The 16360-nt window shown below is 39.0% G+C and overlaps 2 protein-coding genes across 3 annotated transcripts; one reads left to right on the top strand and one right to left on the bottom strand.

The window, feature by feature from the left end:
• Positions 1 to 9261: 9261 nt before the first annotated feature.
• Positions 9262 to 9927, bottom strand: LOC139198054 (uncharacterized). The gene has a single exon (XM_070826307.1). It carries the CDS (start codon positions 9925 to 9927, stop codon positions 9262 to 9264), a length of 666 nt encoding a protein of 221 aa, XP_070682408.1.
• Positions 9928 to 14389: 4462 nt separating this feature from the next.
• LOC103410865 (trafficking protein particle complex II-specific subunit 120 homolog) lies at positions 14390 to 15955 on the top strand. 2 transcript variants are annotated; one of them, XR_011583973.1, is made up of 4 exons: positions 14539 to 15098; positions 15199 to 15405; positions 15572 to 15754; positions 15879 to 15955. XR_011583973.1 is itself a non-coding variant. In XM_070827222.1 (2 exons), exons 1-2 carry the CDS (start codon positions 14690 to 14692, stop codon positions 15342 to 15344), a joined length of 555 nt encoding a protein of 184 aa, XP_070683323.1. In that variant the 5' UTR covers positions 14390 to 14689; the 3' UTR covers positions 15345 to 15955. The 2 variants fall into 2 exon arrangements, 1 of the variants encoding a protein (XP_070683323.1); XM_070827222.1 differs by having other exon boundaries at positions 14390 to 15098; positions 15199 to 15955.
• The last annotated feature ends 405 nt before the right edge of the window (positions 15956 to 16360 follow it).

The following is a 16360-nucleotide window of genomic DNA, read 5'->3' as shown; positions in this document are numbered from 1 at the left end:
AGAGTGTCGTGAGGGAGGAGAGAGAGAGAGTTACGGGAAAGAGAGAAGGTAAGGGGTTTAGATGGTCCACATTCAATCATCCCTAACCAAAATTAACAAAAACCAAAATTATAATCCAACTCCTCTTAATTATTTTTCTCCAAAACTAATATAAGGTTAAACCAAATAATGTCACACACATACCTTAATACCCGCTAAGGGTAAATCCGTCGTTTTACGTCCCCGACATTAAAAGTTCGGGACGGGCTATGACAGAAATGGTCATTTGACAATTATCTGGAAGGCTCAAGATTTTCTGGAGCAAAGATTTGTGAAGCCACATGTGTGGCTGTGATGGAAAGGAAAGGAGAGAAGAGGAAGGGTGTTGATTAATGAGAGGAGGTAGGAAGGAGGGGAAATGAGAGAGGGGAAGAGCATGGGATCGGATCCCCTTGGACACCCGCGACCCGACCCAGCTCCCACCATGTTTCTGACACCTTTTCAGGCTGTTTATCTGGCGAATCATAGCCACCCACCACTTGGAAACAACTAAGCATCATCCTCTTTTCCACATTCACCCAAAAATCGAAGAGATGGGCATTAATTTCATGACGAACTACACCAGTGGGTGTGGTGGTTCCACGGCTGTGATCCATTAATTTCGAAAGCAACACCATAAACTACCACCATGGTTTGACTCTCAGTGAGGCAGGGAGCAAAGCCCAAACAAGTTTGGGGGTGGCGAAGCTTTGAATTCAACGGATCGAGGTTCACCCATTTTCGGGGTTTCTGACGGTTCGAGGGATTTTTGGAAATAATTGAATTTTTCGGCGAGTCGGGATTGCTGGCCACCCCGTGTGACAACGCGTGGGTTGAGACCCTACCTGACCTTTTTAGGCTAAATTTTGATGCCCTGATTCCATATTTGACATGTGTTTAGTGAAAGTCTAATGTTTTAGTATAGTTTCGTAGTTGATCGTCTATTCGGCCGCCATTTGGTTATTATATGAATTGATGATCTGACCGTTGGATCGGTACCAATCTTTAATAAGAAATAGTATGTAATATTTGATGACATTAGGAACTGACGGATCAAGAATCTGACCTACGGATCTTCTCAAATTGAATTTTTAAGTTTGTAAAATCAAACATTGACTGCCACTTGAATTTGCGATTGGCAGAAATCCAACTGTTGGATCGTAAAGAAGTTTTAGTATGTTGTTCTAGAGGCATAGTGTGGACTTTAGGAAGGTATAGATCAGAAATCTGATAGGCGGATTTTCTAGGTTAGGTTACTAGGGTTGTGGACCCTTCCCTCGATCTTGATCGACGATTGACTTTTTAGTCAACTACCCGAGTTCTTCTAGCGTGTCGCTCAGCTTGGAATGTTGTTGAGATTCCATAGAGCCTATTGGGATCAGCATGATGACGTGTCTTCCTCGATTGACGTGCACCTCAATTTACGTACTGATGGCATCGCATTATGATATGCTTGTTTATTTTATGTGATTTAACTTATGTATTGAACTTGTTGTGGAGTGTGGTTGATTTGTATGTTTGGCCTGATGTGATAAAATGTGAGGGCTAGGAGTGGACCATGAACCCATTGTCATGGGGTTTGTTGTTTCGAGACTTCTTTGAAATATCATATCATTATTTCATTTCTCGTTTCATTGAGCCGTTCTAATTATGTACCTTATGCTTTGTTCCATTTCTTGTTTTGTTAAGCTTTTGTATTTTGAGCACTTGTTTCATGTCTTCTTCTTCAAGCGTTCCTATATTTCTTGGACTTCCGCTTGGTTTTGTTAAGTGATTCGGAACTGGGTTTCCGCTGGGGTTCCGTTGAGTGGTCTAGTTCCTTGCTCCGTCTGGATTCCGTTGAAAGGTCCAAATCCCTCGTGATTTGCGATTCCTTTGACTGGTCTGAAATAGTATCCAACTTGGCTTTCATTGAGTGGTTCAATATGCATTGTACTCTGTGATTCCATTGAGTGGTCCGGAATCCCCTTTGGTGTCTTGGTTCCGTTGAGTGGTCCTGAACCCAATGTTGATGAATTTCGTTAAATGGTTCGAAATTGCATCATTTGACTCATTGGTTCCTTGGATTGATTCATTTGAGATAGCTTCAGAGATGTAGGCTTCGGCCGAAATGTGTCGCTCTAGCCCTGCATTTCGGTGTATGGTCTGTGTTATTGATTGATGTGATTGTGGAATGATGTTTGTTGTGATTGTTATCATTATGATTAGACTCGTTGACCAATATGGCTAGAGATTTATGTTGCGCTTCGTCGAGTGTTCCTCGTGTTGTTGCATGCTTGTTGTGTGGTATTATGTTGAGACATAGTGATTTATGTGATGATTGTTCGAGCGTAGTGAAGGACGAACTACGAATGGCTTGATCCCTATTTAGGGTATGTAGGCAGTCTAACGAGGAGGTTAGATGCAACCATAAAGTATACAAAAAAATACTATGCGATTCAATTCTTGAGTTGTGTCGATCCTGGACGAATGTCGGGATCGGGGTGTGACATCGCGGTATGATTTTATTTACGTTATCTACTCATCGTTGCTACACCGATGTTAGTACTTGCTTGGGCCAGGGCTAGTCTTTCACGTGTATGTTCACGTCGCACGGTGCGCTCACTTTGGATCCATTGTAGGTGCCAGTCTTGTCCTAGATTGCTTTAGGCAATTAGGAGTGGTGTGCATAGCGTTAGTCTTCATGTGATTGTAGTACTAGGGCGTAAATCATTATTAAACCCAGTTTTGTTCATCCTATTTTATAGTACTTTACTTATGCTCTGACATCACGTATGAAATGGGTTCATTCCCGCTCACAAGCGCACTCTTATATTTAGGCACTTTTAGGTTTAAATTTATTCACATTTTCCACATCACTACACTTTATGGCTTCGTCACACTCCTGCTGTCGGCCATCACAACTCGATTCAGAGTTCAGGTGGACATTCCGGGTCGGGGTGTGTCACCTAAATTAGACTCTCTCTTATTCTTGAAGGCTCGAATCAAAGTAGCCGCTCTCTCTCTCACTAAACTCTTGAATCTCAGTCTCGAACCTTAACTACAACCAACCATGAGCCCACGACCACCCTATCTAGTCTCCCTCCACCACACCACTGTCACCAGATACGACCTAGTAACTGACCACTTGTTGACCGACGTCTTTTGTCTCTGATTCTCTCTTTTGATCAAGCCCTAAATGAGGTAATTGTAGATTCTTTCGAATTACTATCAAAATATAGAGATTTGCTTCGAATTAGTTTTCGAACTAAGATTGGTTTCGTTTCTTCAATTTGGGGGTGTTCTTTTCTAGGGTTTGTAAAAATTGGGGTTTTTCGTTTCGAATTAGTTTTCGGAGTAATATTTATGTGCCAATGTGGTATGTGCAAATTTAGGAATTTTTTTTTCTTAACGGGTCGTAAAATGACCCGACCTGTTGAGAACCTATTAAGATAATGGGCGTGACACGACCTGACCCATTAAGATAACAAGTGTTACACGAACACGGCAAACACAACTATGATTACAAGGCATGCAGCTAATGTTCTCATGAACACAGGAATGAATTGTCAATATAGGGTTTTGGTCCTTTTTACTAGAATTTTGATTTAATTTATGTGTTTCCGTTTGTTTTTTTGGTTCAATAATTGTGTAGTGAATTTGATCGGTAAGTTTTAGTCCGTTAGCAATCTGGCATTTGAGGCTATTTTGCATAATTTGACATTATTTTACCCTGATGTGTGATTTTTTGACAGATAATGTTAGGAAGACTAAAATTTTAAATCAAAATTTCAAACCAAATGATATGTCACTAATAAAAAATAAACACGTTAATCGACACTTAATTATTAATCCAATCATCAACAATCAAACCATTTCTTTTACAAAATTGATAATCCTTCATTACTCGTTTTTGACTGGCGCGTGGGCATAATCTTCCAAATTAGACGAAAAATAGTCAACTGAATCAAAATTGAGATAGTCCGGAGAAAAGGGACAAATAAAGATATTCTTATAATTTCAAGAGGTCAGCCAGCTTCATTCCCCTCTGACAAGGATTTTGATCGCATGCAGAGAGATCCGGTTTTGAAGGAAAATACAACAAAGCCATTAAAATTTGAATTTACGTACTTAAATAGATTGCATGTTCTTTATAATAGTAATCGTACTTTCAAAAATCGGAATACAATATAAAGACGCATGCTCGTGCCACTTGAAAAGATTCTTAGCGATCCCCATCCGTATATCTCCTTGTGCCTATCTCTTTCAGCATGTTAATACAAAAATATTACAAGACACATTCTCTCGTCTTTGGATTTGGACTACTGTAAATGGTATTAATGGATAGAATCATGGACGGCGACAACGACTGTTACGTAGACTCACTGTTGTTTGAGCTGATCTTCAACGAGCTCAATGCATCGGTACAAAACTAATTTGATTGGGTTTAAAGTACAAAAGTGCGTCAAGTGGAAGCTCGTAATCATTCCTGGTCTCCGCCATTATGGCGGTTACCTGGGTTCGTAGGGGTAGAAGCCACCCCTTAAAGGTTTTCTGTAAATTGCTTCTGGACAGCACTCCAGTGTGGTTGGTTTTACCTTTGCCAATTTTTAATAAGGGTAAAAATAAAGAGTACAAATCAGAATCGCAATTATGTTTGCTTTAATTAATTCAATGATGATATATGTTTACCTGTCGATTATGTAGTCAATACAAATCTGTACAGATTGAGCGCAGACAGCAGATTATTTTTTCAAATCTTGTAAGATTAAGTTTCCATACAGTAATTTAAAGTTTTTACTTTTCATCTCAACACAGTAAGATAAATTCAAGGACAAAGAAAAAAGAATATTATAAAAAATATGAAAATTAGACTACTTAGTCCAGAATTTCTGACATGTCAATTTAACCTCAAATATATTTGACAGAGAAAAACTTCGACATTCAAGGCTGACAAGTACACATCTGTTCAGTTCATTCGACCGGGGATTAATTAAAAACTGCTATGCAATGAAATACCATTGCTAGTAATGACGGACCATATGATGAAAGAAGGGAGGAAAAAAAATATAATTGGGTTGCACAAGACAAATCCAAGTTAATCTTTTTTTTTTTAAAGATTATTTTCGTAATTGTAGGACAGTTGAATATTGTAATATCTTACATTTAGGTGTTGTTGAGATCTTAGGTTTGAAGCTTGACAACATATAAAGACTACTCAACACATTGGTAAATCAACATAAAGACTTCAGTATCACAAGCAACTTACGAAAATAAATTAACAAAGCAAGTTGGAGAAATACCTTATCAGTATCCTCGGGGAAGGATGGAGGTCCCCCCTCCGGGGGCTTCAGAATCAACTCCACCAATTCAAGGACACTGGCAGTCCAAAACTATGTAGGTAGTTTGGCATGCAGTACTTGATCATTTCCTACCCTTTGTCAACTTTCCTTGTGCAATTCTCCTTTAACAACATCCAAAAGGATACCAATCAATCTACATAAGGTTGTAACATCCACATTCGGTAATATTGAGTCAAGTATAATTCGACAACAATGGGAATGCATATCACATAAACTGGCTCTAAAGGTTTTACCATAGAGGAAGAATTACTATTTATGATCAAAGACTTCAACATGCCGAACCTCTGAGAAGCTGGAATATTAACAAGAATCTGGTTTTGATTGGTAAACATGAATGAGTAGTAATATTCAGAGAGTACTGTAAATAATTTACTTAGAACCAAAATGAAGTAGAGTACATGATAAGCAAGGTCTTACTTACTACAAAACGACCATACATTGAGTTTTTAGTTGCTTACAAAAAATGCGTCAGCTGGGTATGTAGATTAATGGACAAATGCAATGCTAAGACAGATCCTCACCCTTTTGAAAGCTTCAAAGGCAGTCTTCCTCAGCGTTGTATCTGATGCATATATGATGACCATTTGAACAGCCTAAAATGTACAATGCCCATATGAGAAGTGAAAAAACAGATTAGATTCTCTTCCACTCTGATAAATAAGAAGTTCCTACAATGTATGATGATGTAAAGAAGCAACCTGCAGAGCAGCTAAAAGGCTAGTCAAATCCTTCTCCGCAGCCCAAACAACATCATCAGAAGCATGGCCCCATTTCACTTAAATAAACAACAGAAAAACAAAAGCAATTGACAAAGTGTCAAGCTATAATTTTTTTTGATATAATAAGAAAAGAAGCGATCAGCATTCAGAAACATAAACCTGAAAGAGGTGCACCGCATTTGACATCGGATAAGCAGCTCATATCTTCATCCTCTAAGTGTACAAAAAACAAGAAACGAAACATCAAGGACCTAACAATTGGATACCAAATACAGTGAATTATCATAGAATACAAGGGAAGGAACAGTGATTAAAAGGATTTACCTCCAACCAAGGAAGAAAATGCCGATAATATCGGCGATATATCGCCGATATTATCGGTTTTTAAGGGGACCGATATTTTTATAACTATCCAAATGGTTTTCGTGATAATATCGCGATATTAGCGATAATATCGTCGAGGCTCCGTCGTCGGCGTCGCAACGGCAGCCGAGCTTCCTCTGCGCGTCGCCGTGCTTCCCAGAGACGGAGGAGAGGGAGGGAGAGTTTAGGAGGGTGGTGGAGATGCTGCGCTGGCATCAGGGTGGACGGATTTGGGTGTGCCTAGGTGTGGGTGCGATCGGGGAAATGGAGTCCTCTGCGCGTCGCCGTGCTTCCCAGAGATGGAGGAGAGGGAGGGAGAGTTCAGGAGGGTGGTGGAGATGCTGCGCTGGCATCAGGGTGGACGGATTTGGGTGTGCCTGGGTGTGGGTGCGATTGGGGAAATGGAGCTTCATCTGCGTGTCGCCGTGCTTCCCAGAGACGGAGGAGAGGGAGGGAGAGTTCAGGAGGGTGGTGGAGATGCTGCGCTGGCATCGGGGTGGACGGATTTGGGTGTGCCTGGGTGTGGGTGCGATCGGGGAATTGGAGTGAGAGAACGAGAGTTCGAGAGAGAGATAGAGTTGAGAACTGAGAGAGAGTGAGGGGTCCGAGAAGGACTCGGGAAAAGAGAGAGAGAGAGATAGGGTGAGGGTTAGTGGTCTGCCACGTGGTAGCGTGAGAATCAAGATGGAGGGTCCAGATTAGATTAGGATAAAGGACTCAATTGCACAATTTATATAATTTCAGGGAAGAGTGAAAATATAAATTAATCTGGGGGTCCAGATTAGATTAGGATAAAAGACTCAATTTCAGGGAAAAAGTGAAAATATATAATTTCAGGGAAAGAGTGAAAAATTTGAACCTCAAAGAGTGAAAAATTTGCCAGCTCGCTATATAATCAACTTAAATAAGTTAAATCCATCATACAATGCATTTCCTTCCCATTTTTTGTGATAAATTAATAGATAATTGACTAAATAAACATCCTGCAAAGTTTCATTAAAAATTTCCAAGTTTTTCTTACAATTTCCGTGGTTTCCATGTAATTTTTATCGATATCGATATTATCCCGATATTTCCATCGATATTTCCGTGTTTTCGGACTACCGATATTTCCGATATTACCGATATTTTCTTCCTTGCCTCCAACTACTTCCCTAGCTCTTTTGTCAACATCAGACCCAGTTATCACACCAAGATATGACAAACCACAAAACGGGAAAAAACTAGACAGTTGCAACACAAACAACTGAGAACTTGTAACATTGTGATTCATGCTGACAATATACTGCACATAAATGGCGTGTTTAGTAAAAACAATCGCAAAACAGAAAGATAGCAAATCAAATAGGAGAGATGTGATATATAATAGAGTTTAGATTGGAATTTCTGTGTTATATAGCACAGATAAAAAAGAGAGTCAAACTGAAACATTGATTAAATGATGCCAACCATAATCTGTAAAACATAAAGACCAAGTAGAGCACGGAGCTTTTCATTTGCTACACCTTCATGTGTCATATATTCTGAGCCATTATCAGATCTCAAAGTTTGGATTTGGGAATTGAAATGATTTTTGACAAGATTATGAAAGTCTATGAATGCTTCAACAACTTCACTCTTAGATTTCAAAAGGTATAACCAAGTAACTCTCGAGAAATCATCTATGAAAGTTACAAAGTACTTATACCCATCAAAAGATTCAAAAAATGGCCCCCATACATCTGAATGTACAAGTTCAAAAACTTGTTTAGTCCTAGTTGAGGATAAACCAAAAGGTAACCTAGTGGCTTTATAAAAATGACATGTATTACACTAGATCACTTCTTTACACAGATTTGGAAACAATCTTGACAAAATAAGTTAGGAAGGATGAGCTAATCTTTGATGCCACAAGGTTTGGTCTTGGCATAGGTTAGACTTGACTTGAAATCCCTTGAGAAATGATGTCTCCTTGGATAGGTAACAGAGACCATCTAAGAAAAAACATTCACCAATCTTCTTCTTGGTGATACAGTCCTGAAAAATGACAGTATAAGGGGAGAAAGTAACTGAACAGTTTAATGCATATGTGATTTTTCCAACTGAGAGAAGTTGGAAAGGAAATGAAGGAACGTACAAGGCTTTAGACTCTATATTGTTAGACACTAGATGTATTTTCCCCATTCCTAACACTTTAGCTCCTTCCCTATTAGCAACTAAAACATGTGAAAGTGTAGGAAGTTTTTTAAAATCGTGGAGTTTGTAAACTTGGTTTGTCATGTGATTTGTGGCACTGTAATCTATGACCCACAAATCATGCAATTGATTTATATTTAGAGTAGTTTTGAAAGTTGTTAGTATACCTTGCATGTTGTCGTGAGTAAGCTTTTTCGAGTCAGCCAGAAAACCTGCAAACTTTCCCTGCATTGTAGTTGAGTTGCCATTACCAGAGGTACCAACTTCATCACTCCTAGAGACTTCCTTCTTCAGTTGAAGGTATGCAGCGAACTCATTTATAAGTGTGGTGGGATTGGAGGTAAAATTTTGAAGATCCTAGGAGCCTCTAGTTGACAGGGATGAGGTATGATTAGCTTTGTAACTGGGAAACTGAGGCTTTTTCTGAATAAACCTTTCATTCTTCATGAAGTCTGGTTTGAGCTCAGGGTGAAGAATCCAGCAATTGTCCCTCACGTGTCCAGTGGCATCGCAATGTTTGTATTTGAGATGAGGATTTCTTCCCTTGTACTTCTTATCACTGGAGAAGTGTTTCTTTTCACTGGAAAAGTAAGCTCTAACTTCCGAGGAAGTTGTTGAGGTACCAGTGTTCATAACCTTTTTTCTCACTTTTCCCTTTGAATTGTTACACAAACATTTGCAAAGGTGGGGATCTCTGGATTCATGATAATATGGCTACGCAGATCTTCATATTCCGACCCCAAACTAGAGAAAAGCTGGAAGATTTTGTCTTCTTCAGCCCTTTTAGGAAGTAGGTTTGAGTCCGTTGTATGTGGACGGTATGCCTCCAACTCATTCCACATACCTTTTAGACTTCCAAGAAGCTGAACAAAAGGTTTTCCATCTTGTTGAATGCTTGCAATATCTTTTTTAAGCTGAAACACACGGGCTGCATTATTCTGATTTCCATACATCTCTTGCACGGACTTCCATAACTGAAAAGATGACTCAGAGTAACTGAATATCTCAGCTATCTTTCTCTCCATGGAATTGAGGAGCCACGACATGACCAACTGATCCTTGCTAAGCCAAGATTCATAAGTGGTAGAGGAAACATTAGGAGATTCAATACTTCCATTTATGAACCCTAGCTTTGATCTTCCTTCTAGGGCAAGTGAAACTGCCCTCGACCATGGTAAGTAGTTGAACTCATTTAGAAGCACATAACTCAACCTTTGATTTGGATTTACATCAATCTCCGGTTGATTTTGATGACTGGCTCCAAGTGAGCTATCAACATCGGACTTAAGGATGGGGTTTTTGTTAGCCATGAAAGAAAGCTTGAAGAATAAAGCAACGTGTATCATAGAGACATGTTATTCCTGTTCTGATACCATGTTGAGCTTTAAGTGTTTGTTTGTATATATATTTCATAGAGAAACAACAACACAAGAATACAAGATATATAAGGTAAGGTGTGATTAACACACTGATCACCCTTGAATCACTCATACACGGCAGCTCCATAAAACAGGGAGCAGAAAGAAGGTAAGGCAAAAAGATTCTAACCACCTTAGAAGTATGGGAAAGAAGATCCAAGATCTAACTAGAAGTAAGGTGACAACTAATCATCAGTCACCCCATATACCCACTCTTGACTTTTATTAGACGATATGGGGTGACTGATGCTGCATATGACTGATGTTGCACTGCGCATATTGATGTTGCATATGGAATACCCACTCTTGACTTTCAATATTCGAAACTACCATTGGCAATTCAAAGGACAATGCTTCAATGATTGCCTAGGTAAACAATCAAATAGTTGGTGAACATCAAACTGTACAAACAAGTAAAGAATCAAAGGGAGACGAATTTAACGAAACAGGACCTGGTCTAGTGAAGGGGAAGAGACGAATTTGTGGACTTTTGTGAGAGCTTGAGAGGTGTTGGCTTTTGCGTCTTCGTTGTCTAGGTTTGATAGAGCGGTGTCTAGGGTCGAATTGAGGAAGTTGATGAGCTATGAGACAGAGCTTTGGGGAGGATCAGCTGATTGGGATAGCAAGTTTAGGATCTCTTATAAAAGGGGCAAGGACTGGTCCAGATTGTCCGCCATGGCGTTTCTGTAACTTTTGGAGCTAAGAGAAGAAGAAGAAGAAGATGAGCTGGTGTGTGTTGTAATTTCAATTCTGTTTTGTTAGGGTTTTGTTTCCAAACGGCCCAATAAGGTGTGGATACAAATCTCCTGCTACCACATTAAAAATAAAGTTCTAAAACACGCTAGGCGCTAGTTGGGTGGCGGACTAGAGTTTAGCGTCTAGGCGGCCTATGAGGATTTAAGTAAATTCATTATATTTTGTGTAAATAAGTGTCTGTTTATACTTAAATATATATATATATATATATATAATTTCATCATAAACTACAAAATAGAGTGACATATATATTATGAAGTTTTGGAACTTAATGAAAACATGGGGAATAAACATATAATGTGTGCTCATTTAAGTATTCAATAAGTCTCTTACAATTTATTGAAAAAAACAAAATGCAAAATGAAAGTTATCTATTTTCTGCCTAAGTGAATCGTAACCTAGGCGGGTCTGGGCGGGTTAGATGAGTGCCTAGGTGAGTGCCTCAGTAGGTCTAGGCGCAATTTCTTAATTTTCAAATGCCTAGGCATTAATATGGGCGGTGGCTAGCCGCCTAGCGCCTACGCGGTAGTAGGCGGGGATGATTAGAACAGTGCTTAAAAATCAATGCCGCTTGAAACAAAATAAATGGGTTATTTTTTTTGAGCAAAAAATAAATGGGTATTTTTTTAGTACATCAATATTTTTACAATAGGAAAAGAGAGAGTTTGGCAAAGCCATATAATGGGCAGCCTAATTTGGTATCGAATTCGTCATCCACGAGATTCGAACCTAAGACCTCTGTCTTCCAAGTGAAGAGAGATGCGACCAGACCGTAATACTGAGTGGCTAGGTATTTTTTTTTTGAGCAAAACCAGCTCCATGAACTTAGACATTCCAAACTTTCCCTAGAACATAACAACATCAAAGTAAAAGAAGAACATCTGCTATTAGAGTTCAAAGTCGGTTGTAGAAACACTCACAGTGAAGGAATATGTAGGTTATATATATATGAATAATATAAAAGAGCATCTGTAGGTTTATATGAATTATATAAAGATAACTTTCATGAAAAGGGCTTGAGCTATGTTTATTTTAACTAAAAACCATGCTATAACTTTAGTTAATGAAAAAGAATTAAATATTAATGAAAAACCCTTAAATTTTAATAAAAAAATGACAAAAGAACTTAAATTTTAATGAAAAGGAAACAATTTTAATATTAAAAAAAAATAAAAATAAAGCATGACGCGCATGACCTGTGTGTCTATCACAGACACTGTTTATGAAATTGAACACTATTTATGAAACTGAACGGTACTATACTATTTATTAGTCTAGTTTCATAAATTGTGCCTAGTTTTTGGTCATGTTTCATAAATAGTGCCTAGTTATTAGGTTCAGTTTCATAAATAGTGTATAGTAATTGGTACGTGTTTCACAAATAGTGTTTCTTTCTTTGTCCAATTTCATAAATAGTGTCTAGTTGTATGTCCACTTTCATAAATAGTGTCTAGTTCTTAGTCATGTTTCATAAATAGTGTTTAATTCTTGGTCCAGTTTCATAAATAGTGTATAGTCCAGTTTCATAAATAGTTTCCACCTATTGGTTTAGTTTTAGGAATAGTGCCTAATTCTTGGTTCCATTTCATAAATAGTTTCTGCATATTGGTCTAATTTCATAAATAGTGTCTACATATTGGTCCAGTTTCATAAATAGTGTATACTTATTAGTCAAGTTTTATAAAAAGTGTCTAATTATTGGTGTAGTTTCATATTGAAACTTAAACCCTTTTTGGTCCTATAAAAGCACCCATTGTGCCGAAATCGATGAACCCATAAGTGATCATTTAGATCAAAACCTTGAGAAGATTATGTTCTCAGTAATTATATTTAAAAAGATGTTTTGAATTACAAAAATAAAATTCCCTCACATTTTTTACATACCTACAATAATTAAATGTAACTCTCCATCCAATTTCTTTAGCTTGGGTGTTATCTTGGAGAGATTTTTCCTTGTGCCGTAACACAAGTGGTACACTACGTGTTATTCTGTAAATGGTGTACCATCCCGTGTTTTGAGCACATTAAAAAATCTCTCGTCATCTTGACTACTATTGGGAAACAACACCATAAAAATAAAATTGGGGAATGTAATTCAATTTGAAGTCTTCATCTTATTCTAAGAAAAAATAAAAAATCCTCTTAATGATAGTTAGGAGAAAAGAGTGGAAGGGGGAAGGGGGAAGGGGGAAGGGGGAAGGGGGTGGGGCTAGCATGCACACTCAGTGCAAGTGGTCCTTTTTATGGTTTTTTTTCCAACTATTTATTCTTTTGTCTTTATATATATATATATATATAAAGGGAGAAGGTCAGTTTGGTGAAGCATTAGGTAACCTCTAAAATACCCTTACTTAATGACTCTGCGTAAATCAAGGATTTAATACCAAAAGAAGGATAAAGAGGTGATAACATTAACTATAGAATTTGAAACCTAATGGAAAGAGAAAAGGAAGACAGTTGCCAGTTCAGTTATCAGTCCTACTGCAACTTCCCACGATCGAAACCAGAGAACAGTTTGATGATTCCCACGATGAAACCACAGATCAGTTTAACAATTCCCACGATCTGAGTTCAGTTGAAGGTTCAACAATAACTGCCCATATACCACTGCCATATACAGATGAATAATCGAAAAAAGCCCAATTTTCAAAACTAGACTTCGGGACGCCGTCTTGGAGCCCATCCTCTTTACACCTTCGATACCGGACTCCCACTTTCAGGAGCCCAATCTCTTGGCTGTTGCTCATCTTCCCTTCTCTCTTCCGATCACCATATTTAAGTAAGTTTTCCATTTTGTGCAAATCCCTAACCCCAACTTTCCTTACCATTTAGCTTTCATTTTCAACTTTTGATTCAAGATTTTTTCCAATTGCAGTTTTTTTATTTGGTCCCATCATCTGCAACAATCGCACCATTGGATTTCTCTGAAATTTGGATATGTTATAGGTACTGGACGGACGAACAATTTTCAAGAATAAAGTATTTCAATCCAAGGTCAAGAAGTTGGAGTTTAGATGTTGTTTACGTGGCTGTCATATTTTCTGCCAAATAATTATAATAGTTATATATAATCAGATGTATATTTTCTTTTAGAAAATTAGTCGTATAGAAGTATGAAGATAAAGTAAAAGATTTTCTTATCTGTGAGATTCCAACCGACAAAGGTGAGAGGTATGTAGTGTTTTCCATCGGCACGAGAGCTTCTCGTGCTGATAGCATGTTGTGAGATTAAGGATACATGTATAGTAGAACATAAAGTAAATAAGACACAATATTTATGAGATTCGGTAAGTGTGCCTACGTCGTTGGGGTAATAATAGTAGTCTTTCTCATTATCAAACTAAAATTACAGAGCAATGGAAACAAGAAATTGTATGCTTTTCTTCTCTATTCTCTCTACATATTTGTGAGCCGATATAGGAAACCTATATCTTGTTTGTTAAGGCCAAGAGATGTGAAAGTAGGCAGCACACCTTCAACATTTGTTGGCTAACAAGAACTTCAACATTTGTTGGTTGATAAGAAACAGTAGACGGTGCATATTTTTTCATGTGGGTCATCCACTTTGATTATAACAAAATCACATTTCATAAGGTGAAAACTACAACATATCTGCATTCTATTTTAGTTTTAAATTCACTCAAACGTAGTCCAAATTAGCAAATTTGCAGTTTGCATAATTGAAAGACTAGATTGTGCTGCACTCGTCGAAAGACATCTCTATCCTGATGACTCCGGATAACCCTACGGCCAAACACCTGTCCCTTCTCCCTCCGTCTTAACTAACCAGAGAACACGATCTGTCATTCCTCGCAGGGACATCTCAACTTCCATGCTCCCGATCCTCTACTCTCGCTCCCACACTTAATCCCTCAGCACCCTCCAATCTCCCGCCAAAATGGAGCCCGACGTCAGCATCGAAACCAGTGCCATGATCCGCGTGGCCGTCCTCCCCATCGGGCACGTGGCCCCCGTCTTCCTCCGCGACTACCACTCGATGCTGCTCCGCCACCACACGATCCCTCTCTCCGCCATCAGCTCCTTCTACACTGAACACCAGAAGTCCCCCTTCGCCCACCAGCCCTGGGACTCCGGCAACCTCCGATTCAAGTTCGTCCTCGGCGGGGCCCCACCGTCCCCGTGGGAGGACTTCCAGTCCAATCGCAAAACCTTGGCTGTCATCGGCATCTGCCACTGCCCTTCGTCCCCTGATCTCGACTCCATCATCGAACAATTCGACTCGGCTCGCCACCTACTCCTCCGCCCTCGTCGATCCCTGCTTCGCTTTCTGCCCCGCCGATTCTCAGGTCAGGAGAATGTGAATCTCGATTGGTTTTCAATTTGTTACTATTTTCCTTTTCGAAATTTCGAAATTTTTGGATTTATTGTTTATTGTCTGGTTTACAGTTGGAGGATGGAAGCAAGAAAGGAGGGAATTTGATGCTGTTTCCGCCGGTGGATCTGGCAACTTAGGAGTTCCACTCGCAGATGATGATGCAGGACATCGCGGCGTCGCTGCTGATGGAGTTCGAGAAGTGGGTGCTGAAAGCTGAGCCTGCAGGGACCATTGTCAAGACGCCTTTGGATTCTCAAGCGACTCTCAACTCAGAGGAGGTTCATGTCTTGGTGTCCTATAGAATTCAATCCGTAACTACAATAGTATAGTAATTTAATGTTATATATTTATCGAAATGTTGGTGTTTTGATTGGAGTGTTGGTATGTGAATTCCTGTGTTCAATGTTGCCGAAAGATGAAGTGAACAAAACTCTAAAATGGCAGGTTATAAAGGCGAAGAAGCGGAGGCTCGGACGAGCGCAGAAGATAATGGGTGATTATTGCTTGTTGGCAGGATCACCTGTTGATGCCGATGCTCATTACTCTACTGCTCTAGAACTTGCTAGGTTGACTGGAGATTTTTTCTGGTATGCCGGTGCATTGGAGGGCAGTGTCTGTGCCTTACTGGTAGTGGCTCACTCTCTGGATTTTTGCAGGACTCCCTGTGTTTGATAACATAATAGACTTTCATGGTTTCCCTGTTTATTTGTTTCTTAGATTTCCTACTTACTGATTTCTGTAAACATGTTAGATTGATCGAATGGGCAAAAGGGATTCACATGTGAGAAGAAAGAATGCTTTTTCAATGATATTGTGTATTCATCTCAATCAAGGATATATATACAACCATATACAATCCTATCAGAATAAAGGAAAGAATAATTACATCCTAAAATAGGAAACCAAATATGGTAGGAATCCCACAATTGTAGGAATCCTAATACAAGTCAACACTCCCTTCAAGTTGGTGCATAAATGTTGCACATGTCCAACTTGTCTAGAAACCTCGGGAACATGTCACTGGAAACCGCCTTAGTAAGAATATCTGCTACTTGGTCTTCCGTTCCTATGGGAGGAACCTGTCAACCTCTACATGCTTGGTCCTATCATGTTGTACTGGATTATGAGCAATATCACGAGCAGCTTTATTATCACAGAATAACTTTATTGGCTGACCATGTTTGACCCCCAAATCTTGTACCAGAAATCGAAGCCACAAGGTTTCTCAAATAC

The sequence above is a fragment of the Malus domestica genome, chromosome 08, assembly GCF_042453785.1.
Source record: "Malus domestica chromosome 08, GDT2T_hap1".
Taxonomy (NCBI): Eukaryota; Viridiplantae; Streptophyta; class Magnoliopsida; order Rosales; family Rosaceae; genus Malus; species Malus domestica.
Note: the sequence above shows the minus strand (reverse complement) of the source record. Positions and strands in the feature narration are given on the sequence as shown.